A 17,488-nucleotide genomic window follows, 5' to 3' on the forward strand; every position below is an offset into this window, starting at 1 on the left:
TGGGTGGTCAGGAAAGGTGGTGACATTAAGAGTCGAAAGCAAGGAGGCAGGCATTAGTAGCAGAACATTCCAGGGAGTTGGACATTCCTCCGGGCGAGGGAACAACTTGTGCTAAAATTTGTGTCTAGGAGTGCGGAGGAAACCATAAAGAACTTCCAAATATAGCAAGCCTGGCCCAGCTAAGTCACTGATAAAGGGAGTGACACAGGCCGCTATTCCTTCTCCTCGGTCTCTTAAACACTTCACCCCTCACTCCCGCATGTGCAGGGTGAGAATATTTCTCTGATTGGACACAGAGTTATTACTGGGCTTATTATTGCTCATGATTCTGAAGACAGCTTTACTTTGTCAGTCTGTGACTGGGCTGAGGTGGCACATAAAATCCCTGATACCTTAGTATGAAAAAATTTGCAAGAATTAAGAAAAACAGAAATTTTGTTTCCTATTCACACACTGAGCCCTAAATAAAATTAAAAAAAAAATTCTTTTAAACCTTCAGGCATCATTTCTAGAGAGTGGGAGGCAACCAGACTTATATGGTACACTGCAAACAAGGAAAATAATATAACAAGCCATTCACTCGTTAGGTTTATGTTTGTTCCTCTCTCTTTTTCTCTGAAAAGGAACCTGATTTCAGTACCCGCTGCTTCTTTTCTCTGTGATAGAAGCTTATGAGTGTCTGTCACATAAGTGACTATATTATAAGTGTTTTTCCTGTGCAGTGTCTAAGAGCCCTTCTAGTCCCACAGTAAGCAGTAAGGCACATGGCAACTGACTCTTATCAAATGGCCTACATGTTAATCAGGTTTAACTCAGTGTCAGGGACAAAGGCACTTGGAGATGCAGAAACTGACGTAGATGCTTCCATGATACTGAGCCAAGAACTCACCCTCAGGACAGGTATGACAGACCCACCAGGAGACTGAGAGAGTTACAATGTTATTAGTGAGGGTTTCTGCTGGCTAATAGATCAGGGCTGGACCTGACAAGAATTCATGACATTTCTATCTTTTTTGTTTTAGTTCTTTTTTTTTTAATTCTCTATGATCAGTATTGGAGCTATTTGAGAGAAAAAAATGTAGAGATTTTCTTTCTGAAATTAATCTTTTATTTTATTTTTTTTCAGGAATCTGACAAATCAAACACCATTTTCAGGTTAACTTACAGCGAGAGTAAATATTTCAGTTTCTGTTATTTTCCCCCCTCCTAATTGTTTCCTATTTGTTTGATTACCAATGATTTAGATGAGCAAAGTGCCATAAATCCCAAGATATAAACCTCTCAAATGGGGAATAAAATCAAAGGCTGATGAGAAAATAATAGAGAAACCCAGAGATTTACACAGGCAGCCATAAGAAGTAAAATCTCATTTTTTGCAACATATAAAAAGAAAAAGACAGGCCCTGGCCAGTGGGCTCAGTGGTAAAGCATCGGTTTGGCATATGGATGTCCCTGGTTCGATTCCCAGTCAGGGCACACAGGATAAGCAACCACCTGCTTCTCCACCCTTCCTCCTTCCCCTTTTCTCTCTCTATCTCTCTCTTCCCCTCCCTAAGCCATGGCTTGGTTGGAGCAGTTTGGCCCCAGGCACTGAGGATGGCTCCATGGCCTTGCCTCAGGCATTAAAATAGTTTGGTTGCCGAGAAACGGAGCAATACTCCAGATGAGCAGAGCATCGCCTGGTGGGGGGCTTGCCGGGTGGATCCCAATGGGGGCCGCATGCAGAAGTCTTTCTCTCTGCCTCCCTGCTTCTCACTTAAAGAAAAGTAAAAATGAAAAGGAAAGACGTGTGAAAGAATGTCACATGGCCGTTACCTGTAGTCATTAATTACCAATAGCTTAGATGCCATTTGAAATTATTGGCAGATACCATTCAACAGCATCCCTCTATCAAAGAACACAACTTGTAAAACAATGAGCAAACATTTTCAGAGAAGACCGTGACACTAGAGAATGGAGCGGAAGAGCTCAGACCAAAGTAATGCAGTTGGTTACCTCAAGAGGGTGGCTTAGAAAAGAAGCAATGTGAGAGTTCACTTTTCCATTAATTACATCTGTATTGTTTAAATTGTCACACAAAGAGGCAGTTACTCTGGGCCCTGGCTGACTGGCTCAGAGGTAGAGCGTCAGCCTGGCATGTGGAAGTCCTGGGTTCAATTCCTGGTCAGGGCACACAGGAGAAGCGCCCATCTGCTTCTCCATCCTTCCCCCCTTCCTTCCTCTCTGTCTCTCTCTTCCCCTCCTGCAGCCAAGGCTTCATGGGAGCAAAGTGGGCCTGGGCGCTGAGGACGGCTCCATGGCCTCCACCTCAGGTGCTTGAATGGCTCTGGTTGCAACAGAGCAACGCCCCAGAGAGGCTGAGCATCACCCCCTGGTGGGCATGCCAGGTAGATCCCGGTCGGGCGCATGCGGGAGTCAGACTGCCTCCCTCTTCTAATTTCAGAAAAATAAAATTTTAAAAAAGATGTAGTTACTTTGTAATTAAAACAAAAACCAATAAAGTATTCTAGTTCACAGAAAAATTTTAATATTTATATTTTAAAGTATCATCACATATGACTTTTTAGTAAATGGCAGGCATACAACATGAAAATCACCAAGGAATACTCTAAGGATATACTTAAATACCTGAAGATTTGACCAAAGAAGACCATGGTAAAACCTGGTACAAAGAAATGTTATTTCTAAGCTACTAAGTTTTATGATCCGGTGCTCTGCCTTCCCCTAAACTTCTTCACAAAGGGAAGAGTAAGTGGGTCTTAAACACTAAAGTCTGTTTCTCCTGTATCCTATTTTATATTGAAAATCTGACTAATAAAGCATGACATCACTCTTCAAACTTGTGCTTAAGCTACTCACCCTCTTAATAACCACAAAATTGTTTTGTCTGTGTTTGGTAGACATGCCCCCGCCCCCCGTCACGTACACCAACATTTACCATAAAGCAGAGCTAAAAGCTGAAGGGCTGTTGAAACTCCTGAGATAAGAAGGGCTGAAATGCCTGTTAACGACTTCTGTTTGTTCTTCTGTGATTTATTCCTAATTTATGACAGCCATTATAGTGGATACAGGTCACTTAATCAAGAGCACAGTCACGTCCTAGTCATTAAACAGCATTCACCCTTTCTTCCTCAGGAGAGCAAGTCCCTGGTTTTATTAAAAGCACTGCAAATACATATTCAAAAAGCAAGGATAAAAAGAGTCAGCAGTGGCAATTAATTTTATGGGTTGAAACGGTAAGAGTGTAAATCTCTTTTAAGGCTGCCGCTCTTGACCTCATTTTACCTGTTCAGCATCTCAGTGGAGTTGGAAGCAGAAGTATTAAATATTCACCTGACATCTTCCACACTACTGTAGACAAACCTAGTAGCCCTATGGCCTCAAAACCGAGCCTGGAAGGCATTCAGAATTAAGTGCAGGGTAGTCATAGATAAATTTTTGAAAATGCAACTCAAGATTATCCAGAAGTTAATTTTTATAAAATTGTCCATTTGTTAATTTAAGATGTTCATCTGGCTGCTTTATTTCATTAGTCTTATAACCTTCATGAAATCCCTTGCTAAACAATAAAGTGATGTACAAACATATGATATTCTTTATCTTACGTATCCTAACGTTTCTAACAAATGAGCTGATGACAGAGAAAAGAGAGCAGACTGTTCGGTACCGGAAAAACAAAGAGTAACGCCTCTCCCACAGTCATCTTTCCTGCCCCAAATCAAACACATCAGACATTACGGGAAAATCTAAGGGGCTTTCCTAGATCCTGGCACATCTGCTCTCAAGGAAGTGTGACCTTGTCGAGTATGTATACATTTTACATGCCTCTGACATTTCCACTGGCCTCTATCGAGGTCTGTTATGCTATGATAGAACCTTTGGAGTTAATTGATTTCTGCCCTTCTCTGACACTGTAATGGCTCCATTCATAGCAGCTCTGAGCTGTGGAGTGCCAATGGAAACAGCTCATGCAAGGTTTATCATCCTAAGAAAATAGTGGAAATCAAACATGAAGCTGGTATTCATGGAACACGCAGCTCCATGGAATTCCAAAGCCAAGGAGGTCGTGATGTCTTCCTGACAAGCCTGGTTATCTCTGGTTTCCCTCCCCTCCCCAGGCTCTGTACAAGGAATTTCCACCCTCAGCTGTTAGTCTCCCCAAGCTTATCTGTGTCAGATTTCCTTACTGATTCTCAAATTTAAAACATTTGCAAATGCTTTTACTAGAGAGCTCAAAGAAGGTCCCCTCGCCCAACACCTCTGGGGAGCGGCTACATCCTCACTGTACGTTGGAAGGCCACCCCGAGCACAGATATTTTCACAGCTGAAACCAGTTACAGCTTTTAGCCAAGGGAAGATGTAACCAAGCTTCTCATTTTCCTTCTTTATTTTTAGGTATCTTTTCTGTTTTTGAAAGATCCCTACTTGGTAGTAAAGTCACATCAGCCGGGAACCACTTGCCCCCGGGAAGGGGCAATAGGCCACATAGCTGATTCCAGGCAAGACATTGTCACCGACCGGAGAGGTGATTTAGCAGGGGTATGGAAAGTATTAGAAAACCATGCAGAAGTACTCACAGTTTTGGTTTGGCAAGCAGAGGTGGTGGCTCCTTTGTGGGCGAAAGCAGGACAGCTGGTGCTGGAAGAGATTTATTGCCGTTCGCTTTGCCGTTAATCAGCCCATTCACTCCATGGCTGGAGTGGACTCCGTTCGTTTCCCGCTCAGCAGAATTGAATTGCATTTGAAGGGCTGCCATGCCACGTCCCAACTCTGCGCTGTTCACCTGCTGGATCTCAGCTGATTTCTTTGAAGCCAGCTCAAAGGGACTTGTCTCCAAGATCGGAGGGGGGGGCGGAAAGTGCTGGAAGTGATCGTCGTTGGATTCACCCAGGGAGTCATAGCTACAGTTTTCAGTGTTGGCTAAGGAAGGGGAAAGAGAGGGAAAAAAATAAGATGCTACTAATTCAACAGCTATTTTCACACTGTTATAGATTGTCAGAGGGTCCCCTGTCCCTTGTTGTGACAGAAGAGGCAGCTCTGCTGCTGGCACTGAAGGCAGGAGCCCAGCCAGCTGGAGGGCTCGGTTCTCCCAGGCTAGTTTTGGGTGACTGCTACGTGTTTCATTTCCTGAACGAGCCCGCAAGTGAGGAAGCCAGCTACCAGCTCATTAACAAGCTTCAAACGAGAGCTAAAGACAGAACTTAGTTAACAGATGACAACACAAACAGTACCAGCTATCTCACATCTCAGCCACGAATCTGAACATCCTACCTGAACTTTACCGATCTCAGCTCAAGCTCTCAAGTTTTATGGGATAAGCAATGAAGAGTCACTCTATTTAAAGCTAAGCAGAGCTTTGAGTCTAAGAGAAATGCCTTATGATCTCATAGATACATATATTTTGTTCCAATTCAGATGATTGCCACAGCTGTAACTCAGCACAAAAAAATATGCTTTTTTTACTTGTTATCCTTAATAAAGTGAACACATCTTGGGGTAAGCTCATGCCTTCTTTGGATTTCTAGCTTTGCCTAGAGCCCAGTATAGCTCCTGGAATGTACTCAAAAGTGCTTACTTGAGGTGAATGGATACCTCAAAAGTATTTATTATGTTTGGCCTATAGTAGATTTACCCTAGTTAAAAAGGGAAGTGCTGTTGCCTGGGTTGGCTAGCTCAGCTGGTTAGAGCGGCTGTCATCCCAATACACAAAGGGAGCAGGTTTGATCCCCAGTCAGGGCCCATTCAGAAACAGATGGATGTCGCTCTCTCTCTCTCTGGCTCTATCCCTTCCACACACACATTCTCTCTTTAAAATCATTAAATAATATTTAAAAATGGCAAGCACCGCATGCTCATTTTTGCCACACAGACATTGAGAGTCCAGAGTTTGGGCCATACTGTTGGCAGTTTGACTATGGCCATTTGGTGGGACAGTCTTCAAGCCACGTCAGTACTGAAATACTGGGGTCTTCCTCATTCTGTAGTTCTGATCATGACACCTTTAAAGCACTCACTCAATCACTGTGTTCCCAATAAGGTGACCTTTTACATTTTATTTTCCTTCTTCTCTTTTTCTTTCTTTTCTGTTTCTTTCTTTCTTTCTTTCTTTCTTTCTTTCTTTCTTTCTTTCTTTCTTTCTCTCTCTCTCTCTCTCTCTCTCTCTCTCTTTATTTTTTTTAGCTTTCAACTCTCTCTCAGGTGCCTTTATTTTAAATATGAATCTCAACTGTAATTGATAGAATTGGGTGCCAAACTTCATGGGAGAAAAATAGTTTTAGGCACTTTAGGGAAGTATTCTTGAGGCACATCATGATGCTCTGATTAAGCTAAGCATTCACATTTCTTAAGATGAAGATGCTGGAGCAATTCCCACGCTAAGGTCCCTTCCTAACCCAGGCTTGATTGTGCCTCTGCTGCCCCCTAGCACCAGTTCCCTCTCTTCCACAGAAATCAAAGTGCGATTCGATCCTTCCCTCCAAGTCCGTCTCATTCAGCTAACAACCCCATTTATGATTCCCCATTATATGCACTAAGTGCCAGGCTTGGTCAGAGAGATATTTTAAAAATTGCTTTTAAATAAACAACAGAGATGAGGCAATAATAATAAACTAAGGTACAGCAAATCAGCAAGAGCAGAAAAGACTCAATTAAAGTTGACATAAAGGAAAAAGCTGTCTCATGTTTCTTTTGCTAGTGGTAAATTTCTGAGTTTAAAAAAGTATCCAGATATTTCTGATTAGGTGATTTAGTAGCATATTGTTTTAGGTTTTCATATCGGAGTTATATTTCACTATCAGTGAAATTTGATATCTGAGATCTTTACAGCTTCTGCAAATTCCATTAGGTTTATCTTGTACTACATTTTCACAAGTTTCAATCGTGGATTAAATACCGATTTATTTGTACAAGGACTTCCTCTTTGTGTGGGCGCTGCAGACAATGACAGCACCCACCCCCATGCTGATGTGAGCAGAGTTCTCGGTTTTCAGGAGGTCGTTAGAAAGACAGCTCCATTGTTTCCAAGACTGCATGGTTTAAAAAACTGCCCCACGCATGTCCAGTGGCTACAATACCATTACCTTCTCGTTTTCTCATGCCCACTTTCACTCCCTCTGCCCCAAAGCCTTCTGCTTGCTTGTCAGGACAACTCCCGGAGTGGCAGCAACCATTCCTAATGGCTAAGCACTCCTCCTGGGGTCGTTCTTTCCTTTGGCGAGCCATACCACGTGTGGGGAGCAGAACCCCATCCTAGTCGCCCCTCACATACCTGAGGTGACAACCAGCTGGGCAGTGCTGGTTACCGAGCCATAATCATTTCTGGCTGAGCATGTGAAGATCCCCGCATCTTCTGGGAACGTCTCGGCGATGACTAGGGTACAGATCTCCTCTGGAAGGGAGAACAGAAAGCATATACCTCCTCAGAATGAAACCATCAAGCTGCTTTGAAGAAGTCAGACCCTCTGCCTTTCTTAAACAATCAAATTAGATAGATCCTCTTAGAAGTGCTTTATAAAAGGGTTCACAGATAGACTCTCTTTACATTTAACTCAGCAGTTCAGCAGAGTGGTCAACGCTTTGGAGTCAGATCCATCCTTTCCGATTTCAGACGAGATCGGCCTTGGTTGCCTCATTTACAAAATGAGGATAATATCTACCTAATGGGGTATGTTAGGATGAAACGAGATGTTTGCAAAGTGCATGCCCTGTATTTTGCATGTGGAAGAGGCTCAGGAGATGCCAACTATGTTGAGTTCTGTCTACAACAGTGTAGCTGATTCTTACTTTTTCTCAATTGAAGAGCGATTAGTGGAGAAAGTCAAGCTTCTTTAAAAACGATGACAATGGGGAAATTTTCACTTTTTGGTTAGATGGGGTCAGATCTGCCAATGACGGCAAACTTTCCTTGAAATCAGCAATCACAACTATAACTAAATAATTCATGGTGTAATGGTTCCTGATTCCTAGACTAGAGTATAACCTCCATGAGAGCAGAAAGCATTTGCTTTGTTCCTGGCTGTACTCTCAGCACCTCTGAGACAACAGGTTCTCCATAAATATTTCTGAATTAGGTATGGATGAAATTTAGATCAAGGGGAAAAAATCTGAGCAAACATTTGCTTTACAAAAATATTTTTTCTAGCCCTGGCCGTGCACCTTGGTTGGTTAGAGTGTCGTCCCAAAGCGTGGAAGTTGCTGGTTTGAGCCCAGTCAGGGCACATACAGGAACGAATTGATGTTCCTGTCTCTCCCCCTCGCCATTGTTCTCACTAAAAATCAATACATAAAAATTTTAAAAATACATATTTTCTAAAAAAATTCTCAATAAAACCGATTCTCCTACAAGCTTCCTCTGTGTGTTTCAAATGTGATGGAACAAAATTCACTTGACATGAATTTTCAGGAAATTGCATACAAGAAGGTATATGCAAGTATAGAGTCAATGACCAAGTGAATATCTAAAAAATGTTACAAGCTTACAGAACAAAATAAAAAAAACAGAAAAGCACTGAGAGGTTCTTTTTTTTGATCTTCACTCATTGCTGCATCTCAGTGATTTTTACCAGATTAAAATAATAATCCAGCGCCCCAAAGGGCGTTTAGCTTTTCTTCTCTTGGAACATGTCTTTCAAAAGTGACAAAAGGCTACATTTTGTTGCTAGAAAGGAGCATCGGAGCTTGTATGGTTCTGCCATTATGAGCATGAAGAAAGCCATGCGGAAATGAGAAGAGCCAGGCTGTAATATTGCGTTTTCATCTGGTAGCGTCTCACTTGGACAAAGACCTTTAACACGTCTGTGAAATACATTTTGGGGAGGAGTGGAAAGCAGGAAATGACTGCTTATGTCAAACACAGGGAGTTGGAGGCTTAGCGATGTGTACTAAAGAAAAAACAAAAACCTGCCTCCAGTTTAGATGGAAAACATTTTAATTATTAATGACTACTGTCATCCATTTTAATTCCATTTTCCTAAATGAAAGATTTTTGAGGGCATAGAATAAATCGGAAGCTGCTGTTGTTGGTAATAAATTTTGTTCTTTTATAGTTACCTGAAAATGACTTAATCACATCAGTATCTGCCTAAATTTCATTCAAGTTCTTGGACATACTGAACGCTTGGTTAAAGACAAACAGAATCATTTTGCTTGCAGAAACTCATAAAAAGAAGAGGCAGCAAGGATTTTACTAGGTCCCCTGAGTAATAAAGAAACATTTTCATAAATCCCTTCCTTCACAGCTTTATGTGTATGTGTGTGTGGGGGAGAGTCCAGCTTCACTAAAGAGAAACCCAGCTTTTACCTTTAAATCACATGGTTAGGCCAACTCAACCGACAACAAAGAATTCTGGGCTAAAATCAATGAGATGAAATCCAGTGTGATTAAATGTAAGGCTTGTATAAATTTTTACAAAGGGTTTTCTTTTTTTATTGTGAACTGTATCATATTTAGAGAAGTATATTTAAAATGTACAGTTTAAGAAATAGCCATGAAATGAACCCCTGTGTACTCAACATTAAGTCTAAGAAATAAAATGTTACCAATACTTTAGAAATCTCCTGGATGCACCCTGTTCCTGCTCCTTTTGAAATCTTATTCCTGTGATTTTGTAAATGTGTTTTTACCACATATGTACATAGCCTTCAAAAATGTGTTATTACTTTTTTAAAGTTGAGTAATAAGCACAAATCTTGCCATATAAAGACAAACTTACCCCTGTTAAAAAAAAAGCTCCCAGGAACTATCTGGAGGCACAATGGCTTCCACTTCCCGGTGAGTTTACAAAAGCCCTCACAGAGGTAATCAGTGGGCAAGGCCATGAACTACAAGGCTCGGTGGGGACATCTGGTGGGACTAAGTGTGGGCAGGAGCCAGTGGAGTGGGTATCTTCAGACAAAGTTTTTAAGTTCAACACGGCCAACTTCCAGACCTCAGCACTGGATCAAATCAGAACACTCCTGCGGTGGGGGTGAAATGGGTGTTCCAGTGATCCAGGAGGCAGTGCATGGAGGGGAAGGCAGACCAGGCTAAGTCGAAGGAAGGATTCGGGTCAGGCTTACCCCCCTACCATCTGTCACCAGGGCAAAGGAGCAGTGGCAGTGAGCACAGTGATGAGAGCTGCCATGTATCTGTTTCTCGAGTCACACTGATCCAACCCGGACTTGTCCGCCATTTCTGACATACTGCTTCTACCCTCCGTGGGGCTCTCCTCCTTTGCCCTTCACCTGTAGGTGTTTCTGCTTCCTATACCCACAGCTTACCCTTCCTGGGTGAATTCTCTTGCTGTGGTGAAGCACATCCTACAGAAAAGTGTGGGGATAAAAATCTTTGAGACCCTGCATGATTAAAATATCTGGACTACATCTTCATTCTTAATTGACAATTTGGCTGGGTACAGAATTTTTAATTTGAGAGAATTTTACTTCATAATCTCGAGGGCTCTGCTTAATTGTCTCCTTGTGTCCAGCATGCCTACTGAGAAGTCCTAAGTCATTCTGAGTGTGTCAGTCCGCATGTAACTTGATGTTTTCTCCCTGGACACTGGTAGGATCATCTCCTTGTCCCAGATGTTCGGAATTTCACAACAATGCACACTGCTGTGGGTTTATTTTCATACCATCTGCACTCAGTGGGTCCTTTCAATCTGGACAGTGATAGTTTGGGCAATTTAAAAAATATTTCACCAACAGTCTCTTCCCCTTCTTTGTACTCTCCCCCTGGAATCTCAATGATGCATGTCTAGTCTACCTAGAGGGCTCTCTAGTATCTCTCGCTTTCTCATCTTTCCCCTTATATTGCTTCTATTGTTCTTTTTGGCTTACTCTGTAGGACATTTCCTCATTTTTATTTCTGCTACTAATTTTTTCATTCCAAGAGCTTTTTGTTTTCTAAAAGCTCCTCCCTCCCCATAGCTTTTCAGTTTTACTGCTTGGCTATACTGATTTTCTTGTCTGAGAGTGTGAATTTGTTTCGATACTTGCTTCTGTCGGCAAGTCTGTTTTCACCAAGTTGCCGTTCCGGGGAGTTGCTTGTTTTCTTCTATTTCATCTACAGTAGAGATTTCCCCAGGTGTCTTTCATCTTTTGCGGTCTGAGATGGTTGTGAGTTGCTTAGAAACTCTGAGCATGGGAGAGAAGCCTTGGCCTTCCTTAACACAATCTAGATGGACTCTTTGTTGGAGAAACTCCCATACCATTATGTATAGATTTTTCTCTTGAGATGTTCAGATTGCCCAGAAAAGAGTCTTTAGTCTCTGCCAGGAGAAGAAGAGTTCACAGGCCAGAAGAGTTCATAAGAGAAGAACAGTGCGAGTACAGGGGGAATGCAGGAAGAAGACTGGAAGTGGGAACATTCAGCCTTTAAAATTCTATGAGTCTCTCAATTTTCTTTCTGGTACACACTCAAATGGGTCATTCCCATCTCTCCCCTGAGATTAAACCAAAATTTCTTGGTTCATGAAATGCTAAGTGTCTCAGTGATTTTTTTCTGTTATGGCACTCCAAAGCAAAAGATATAGCTAACATCTTCATTAATCAGGTAGTTATTTCCAAAGAACTTCAGCATTTAGGTCTTAAGAGTTAGTTACTGTTTGAAAGAAAAGTACACTTAAATAGGAAGAAAAGGATTCTTCTTTTGTTCCGGAATAACCTATTACTTACTAATGGGTGTGTGCAACTGCTGGATTCTGCACAAACCTTCTTGTAATCAGAATAAACACAGCCAGCCTCATTTCATGTTCCACACTAGTTTTCATGTAGTACTTACTTTTTTACCACACACACATAAAAAACTCACTTTTACAAAAATATGATATCATAGGGAAAAATGTAGAGTGATCTAATGTTGAAACTCGGAACTTTTTCTAACTAGTAGTTATATCTATCAGATGTCGAGTACCACGTGTTTGTATGAGAAGTTTCAAACATTACAGCAGTTTAGTGTGACATTCCAGGGCACCCTGTGACACGGTTTGGGAACTAGGGTTTTTATACAGCCCACTTTCGTTTAACCCACCACCTTAACCTGGCTTTGAATTAAGTTTTTAACTATGTAAAATCTACTGGAATCTCAATAAACATTCTCATCACTGCCCTCCTGCAACTCAGCCCCTTTATACATTTAACTTAACAAAGTATAATTTACTTCACATCTGGAATCAGTGAATCAAAACATGGACTTGACTGAACAAGATCTAGGACGATGGGTGGCAGTGGTTGTCAGGGGTGCATATGGAAAGTAGGAGATGGCCCTGGCTGGTTGGCTCAGTAGAGGGAGTATTGGTCTGGCATATGGATGTCTCAGGTTCTATTCCTAGACAGAGCACACAAGAGAAATGACCATCTGCTTCTCCACCTCCTTCTCTTTCTTCTTTCCCTCTTCCCCTCCCACAGCCAGTGGCTCAATTGGTTTGAGCATGGCCCCAGGCACTGAGGATGGCTTGGTTGATTCTAACATTGGCCCCAGACAGGGGGTTGCCAGGCAGATCGCAGTTGGGGTAGATGCGGGAGTCTATCTCTCTATCTTCCATTCACTTAAAAAAGAAAGAGAGAGAGAGGAGAGAGAGAGAGAGAGAGAGAGAGAGAGAGAAAAGAAGAAGAAGAAGAAGAAGAAGAAGAAGAAGAAGAAGAAGAAGAAGAAGAAGAAAAGAAAAGAAAATAGAAAAGAAAAAATACAAAATAGGAGACACCATACTTTAATATGTGTAATTCCCCAACCAGTAAGACACTTTTTTGTATTTTCAATTGTGCACGCTATTAGACAATGCTATAAAAGTAACTCAATACAGGTTGTGGCTGTTTTCAGACAGCTGAGTAAGGGCCGGAGTATTAACAGCTGTCAAGTGAGTCTTCTGTGCTCTCTGCCCTCCCCGTCCCCCCAGACTAGTCTTTGAAGGATCCAATCAGTGAAAAATCAGAATGTCAAAGAGGAAGCCCAGAGCAGGTAATATGACAAACGGATGTTGGTCTTAAGTAAGCTGACTAGCTATTAATTCACAAAACAGTCTGAAAAGATTTGTGATGCAAGCTGACTTCTGTCTAGACAGAGAAGGGAGTGTAAAACATATTAGACAGATGCAACACAGTAGTGACAAGAAAAACCTGCTTCAGTTGCACAAATGCTTTGGGAGGGCATTTACTAGTTCCTTCTTTATCTAAATACCTCATCCCTAGTGGGGCTATCCGTAGGTACTAGTGAGTTTCAAGTTTATTTTTAGAGCTTTAAACCATCTTACACATGAAAAAGACATGGAAGAAGAATAAAGAGAAGAAAAAAGATAAAACGAATGAGGCAGGAAAATGTAGAAAGAGATAGGAAGGGAGGAAAGGTGGAAGGGAGAGGGAAAGAGAGAGAGATTGACTGAACGCTAGCCAAAGAGGAGAATATGTCAGAGCAAGAGAAGAGAGACTAATAAAATCCGAATGCTTAAATATGTTCCTGAATTTCAAAGGCTATTTATGTTGTAGCATTTGGAAAACATCACTGACCTAGTTCTATAAAATTTATCTCTTGCCTCTGATGTATTTACGTAGTCATGTCTGTTTTTCCCTTTTCCACACAACAGTGGCAAAAAATCAATTCTTAGGGAAGTCAATTCCTACATATATTTTAGACAGTTGAATAGTTCAGTGGTCTACTGGATATAACAGTCAATCGGGCCATTTAAGGAAGGTAAACAGTTCAATATATATATATTTTTTCCCCCAACAATGCTAATGGTCAACTTCATGGTCAATGTAAGGAAAACATTTGGCTACTAGTGAAAGAATCAGAGTTTTGTCAGGCATGCCAAAACATTGTTTAAATACAAATATGTTTCAACATTTGCTTGTTTTTAAGTCCTTACTCATAACAACTTACATAAAGAGGCGCTAGAACAGTCATTTTTAAAGTTTTTTGTTTGTTTAAAAATATAATCATGAATTTAACTCTACATGCCAGTTGCATTTTGATGCTCTACTATAACAGAGAAAGGAGAGATTCTAAGAGTGTTGTGGTTAATATAATTGTGGCGAAGTTATCTCAGGTCAGGGAAAACTAGCTGCCTTTTGTTTTCAATAGTTTTTATAGTGTATTTTTTTTATTGTTTTGACATATATTTGCTTAAAATATTTCTCTACCAAGACATATTTGTTTTCAGCAAATGCTATTATTGTGGTTGGAATGAAGGAGTCTGGTTTCTTAAACGCTTTTAGATCTAACAAAAGGGAGAAGAAAAATAAGAAAATTTCATGAACATGGAGAGGAGAAACTGTTTTATATATTACTAGGATATGCAGTTTAAAAGAAAGGTCTTGTCCTGACTGGCTTATTTAGTAGATGATAAAGCATCACTCCAGCACCCCAAAGTCATGGGTTCGATCCCTGGTCAGGGCACATATGAGAAGCACTCAATGACTACACAACTAAATGGAACAACTAAGTGGAACAAAAGGATGCTTCTCTTTCTCTGCCCCTCCCTTCCCCTCTCTAAGTCAATGAGAAAAATAATTTTTAAAAAGTAAAAAAAAAAAAAAAAAAAAAAAGGAAGGTCTCCCATTGCCTTTTCATGATTTTGCCACATTAAAACCAAAAGGTATTTCAGTAAGTTCTAGAGATCTTATTATTACAGGAAGCTACTGAGGACTAATTTTAGTAAATAATTCATGAGTAAAACTATTGTCTAGAAGTAAAACAGCCAGCCATAACTGAAACAGGAGTGTATGTGGTATGAAGTAAGGGGGCACAGAATGGAGGAGGCGGGGTAGGAGATACTTCTGATCTCCCCCCTCATTCCAATTTAGTCCTTCTTAGCCAGTATATTCAGGGTTTTCAACTTTAAACAGGTACATACTCAAAAACTAAACTATGCAGTTTGTAACGAGTGTTTTGAATTTTAGGATGATGGTTAGTTTAAGACTTTCCAACACAGATCATGGGAGCATTTCATAAATCATCACCACCTCTGTAGGTGAGGACAATGGATAACAACATGATGAAAAAAAATTGCAGGAATTCACTCAGAATCCAAAATTGCAACATCAAAAGCAGTCTTAATCCATTCCAGTAGTAATGCTTTTAGAATTTTTGGCCCAAGATTTTAGTTTTATTTGTATATAAAGCATCAACAGACATGGATTTGTTCACATAAACTTTCTTGCAGATAAAAGAGCTATTTGGTTCCTACTTCTCTCTCGGGCTCTCATAATAAATGCAAAAGATACGCCCTAACTCCTTATAGGATTTCCATAGGAGCTCAGGCAGTAGGTTGAGTCTCAGAAGTTCCATGTATCAAGGAACCAGTACTATGGCATTTTATACTAAGATGTTATGACAGACAAAGACCCAAAGTTGTGTTATTTTCATGGTTTAGAAAGTGACTGCAATATCTGATGTGGTGACTGGCACATTAAGTGGGGTGACATGCTCTGGTTGTAACTCATGACAAGAGGGCATCAGATCAATTCCAGCTGTTCCCTAAGGGTGCTACTCAGCATTCCCTAAACTCTGGATCCTAATAGGATCACTCTCTGCTTTCAATGACCCAATACTCAGACGTGAAAGGTTCAGGACTGACCACAGTAATCTGAGTTGCCGGAGCCCACAGAAAATGTTCATGTTCTCAAAGAAGAGACAGAGCAAGGTCACGGTTCCCAAGGGACTTATGGCAGGAAGGATCTGCTTGATGCTTTAACAGAAGCACAAATCTGATTGTCTACCCCTTGGCAAGGAGTAAAAGAGGTGACTTTGCTGATCGGAAAAATACCAAACAAAGTAACCTCAAGGAGGTTGTACTATGAAACACTTAGACTAAATATTTAGTTCCCTTTAAAAACATCATTTTAATCCATAAAGAGTCAAAAATATTTTAAAAAGTCTGAGGCAAGAGAAAAGTTGGACCCTGATGTTGCTGGATAACATAGCACTCTGATGAGATCAAATGACCTGGTAATTAAGCGAGATACTAGGGCAGGATGACTTTCTTCATGCTTGTAGAACAGTAAAATTTTATGGCTTAGGGCACGTAAATGAGACATGCCTGGTGGTCAGTGTTGCTTCTATCCTTGGGCTGCTCTCATGCGAGACACATTTCTGCTCTGGGGAGTCTGCTTGTTAGGGGTTTTGGTCAGCAGAAGTATGCACCAGACTGTTCTTTTCTGCTATTTTAGGAGGATGTTTTTTCATCATTAGCTTCGTTTGCTTTCTGAGTATAAAAGACCAAATTTTTTAAAAAGCCTGAAGTCACTGAGCTTGACCTTCTTGTCTGAATGGAACTTAATGTTTTACTAATAAAGAGGTTGATGTAAAATGCAGTGTCCAGACCTCATTGATAAAGAAGATATTGTCTTTAAGGGGGTTTCACATTTCCAGGGAACTGCAAAAACATTGTTCTGCTTATGGCTTTGAAACAGAAACAAAGAACGATTGAAACCCAAAAGATACATGACCAAAGGAGGGGAAAAAAAAGAAAAAGAAAAAGCTTCTTACCAGGTTCAGCTGTGGATCTAGGTTCTGTTTGCCATATGAGAAAAATAAATAAATAAAAATGGAGTATTAGAACAGGGTTCCATTAATAACAGACATCCCTATCTTTTTCTATTACCTTGTCCAGGGCATGTCTGCCGAAATGTTATAGACAAGCTCCATAACACCAAAGCGATAGAGTGATAGATCAATTTACATTTCTACAAACACAAAAACTCAAATTCCAGTAACAGCTTACACTAGGAAGTTATTTTAACTTCAGTTCACAGAAGGTCTTATAGGAGCTTGTCAGCCTCTTAAAATTATTTGCCCAACTTTGAGTTCAAATGTATACATGCATATTTTTTTCTGAAGAAAGAACATAACTTTCATCAGCATTTCAAAGGGGTCCACCAGCCAGCACCCCCACCTTTAATTTATGGACCGCTTACATTTGCAGAATAGCTGGTCTCATCCCTGTTTGAAAACAGAGATCAGTTCATGTAAAAGACTAAACCCTTGCTGATTTTTCTGAAGCTTGAGAGAAGACAATGGTTGGATTTGGGAGAATGGCCCCCTCTCTCCTTACTTTTCTGTAGAATCCGGAAGTCTGGAGAGTCCTGGATTTCACTGCCTTGCCGGAACCACTGGACCTGCAGGGGCGGCGCGCCTCGGACCCGGCACTCCAGAACCACCACCTGGCCCTCGGATGCTGCTATGTTTTGCAGTTCCTGAAATTTAAGAAAAACACTGCCTGTCACACTTTGGTGTGTTCTTACACACACTCACAACAGAGAATAAAACTTCCAAATCTCAGAGAAAAAGAAATAAAACCATGAAACTTGTGTCATAAAAGAATTATCACTAACTCTTATGAGGATAAACACCTTTAAGTTTGTTCATCATCGGCTTTTCATAATCCCCATGTAATGAAATTAGTATGGTTTTAACCCTGGGCCTAGAGTCATTTTGGACCTGTCTGCAAATGTATTGACTGTTTTGTACTTATGGAATTTTATGGTAACAATTGTTATCATAAACAATTTCTTG

The 17,488-nt window shown here is 40.7% G+C and overlaps 1 protein-coding gene across 8 annotated transcripts in view; it reads right to left on the bottom strand.

The window, feature by feature from the left end:
* PALLD (palladin, cytoskeletal associated protein) overlaps positions 1 to 17,488 on the bottom strand; it is a 583,598-nt gene that overhangs the window by 192,433 nt on the left and 373,677 nt on the right. For 7 of the 8 annotated variants that reach the window (XM_066279499.1, XM_066279463.1, XM_066279481.1 and 4 more), the window contains 4 exons: positions 17,028 to 17,169; positions 16,463 to 16,486; positions 7,268 to 7,387; positions 4,578 to 4,920 (listed from right to left, as the gene is read on the bottom strand). In XM_066279499.1, the coding sequence (XP_066135596.1) occupies positions 4,578 to 4,920; positions 7,268 to 7,387; positions 16,463 to 16,486; positions 17,028 to 17,169 (629 nt within the window). The remainder of the gene's footprint in view (positions 1 to 4,577; positions 4,921 to 7,267; positions 7,388 to 16,462; positions 16,487 to 17,027; positions 17,170 to 17,488) is intronic. The other variant, XM_066279472.1, reaches the window with a different exon arrangement.

Source organism: Saccopteryx bilineata, chromosome 1 (genome assembly GCF_036850765.1).
Source record: "Saccopteryx bilineata isolate mSacBil1 chromosome 1, mSacBil1_pri_phased_curated, whole genome shotgun sequence".
In the NCBI taxonomy this organism is placed as follows: Eukaryota; Metazoa; Chordata; class Mammalia; order Chiroptera; family Emballonuridae; genus Saccopteryx; species Saccopteryx bilineata.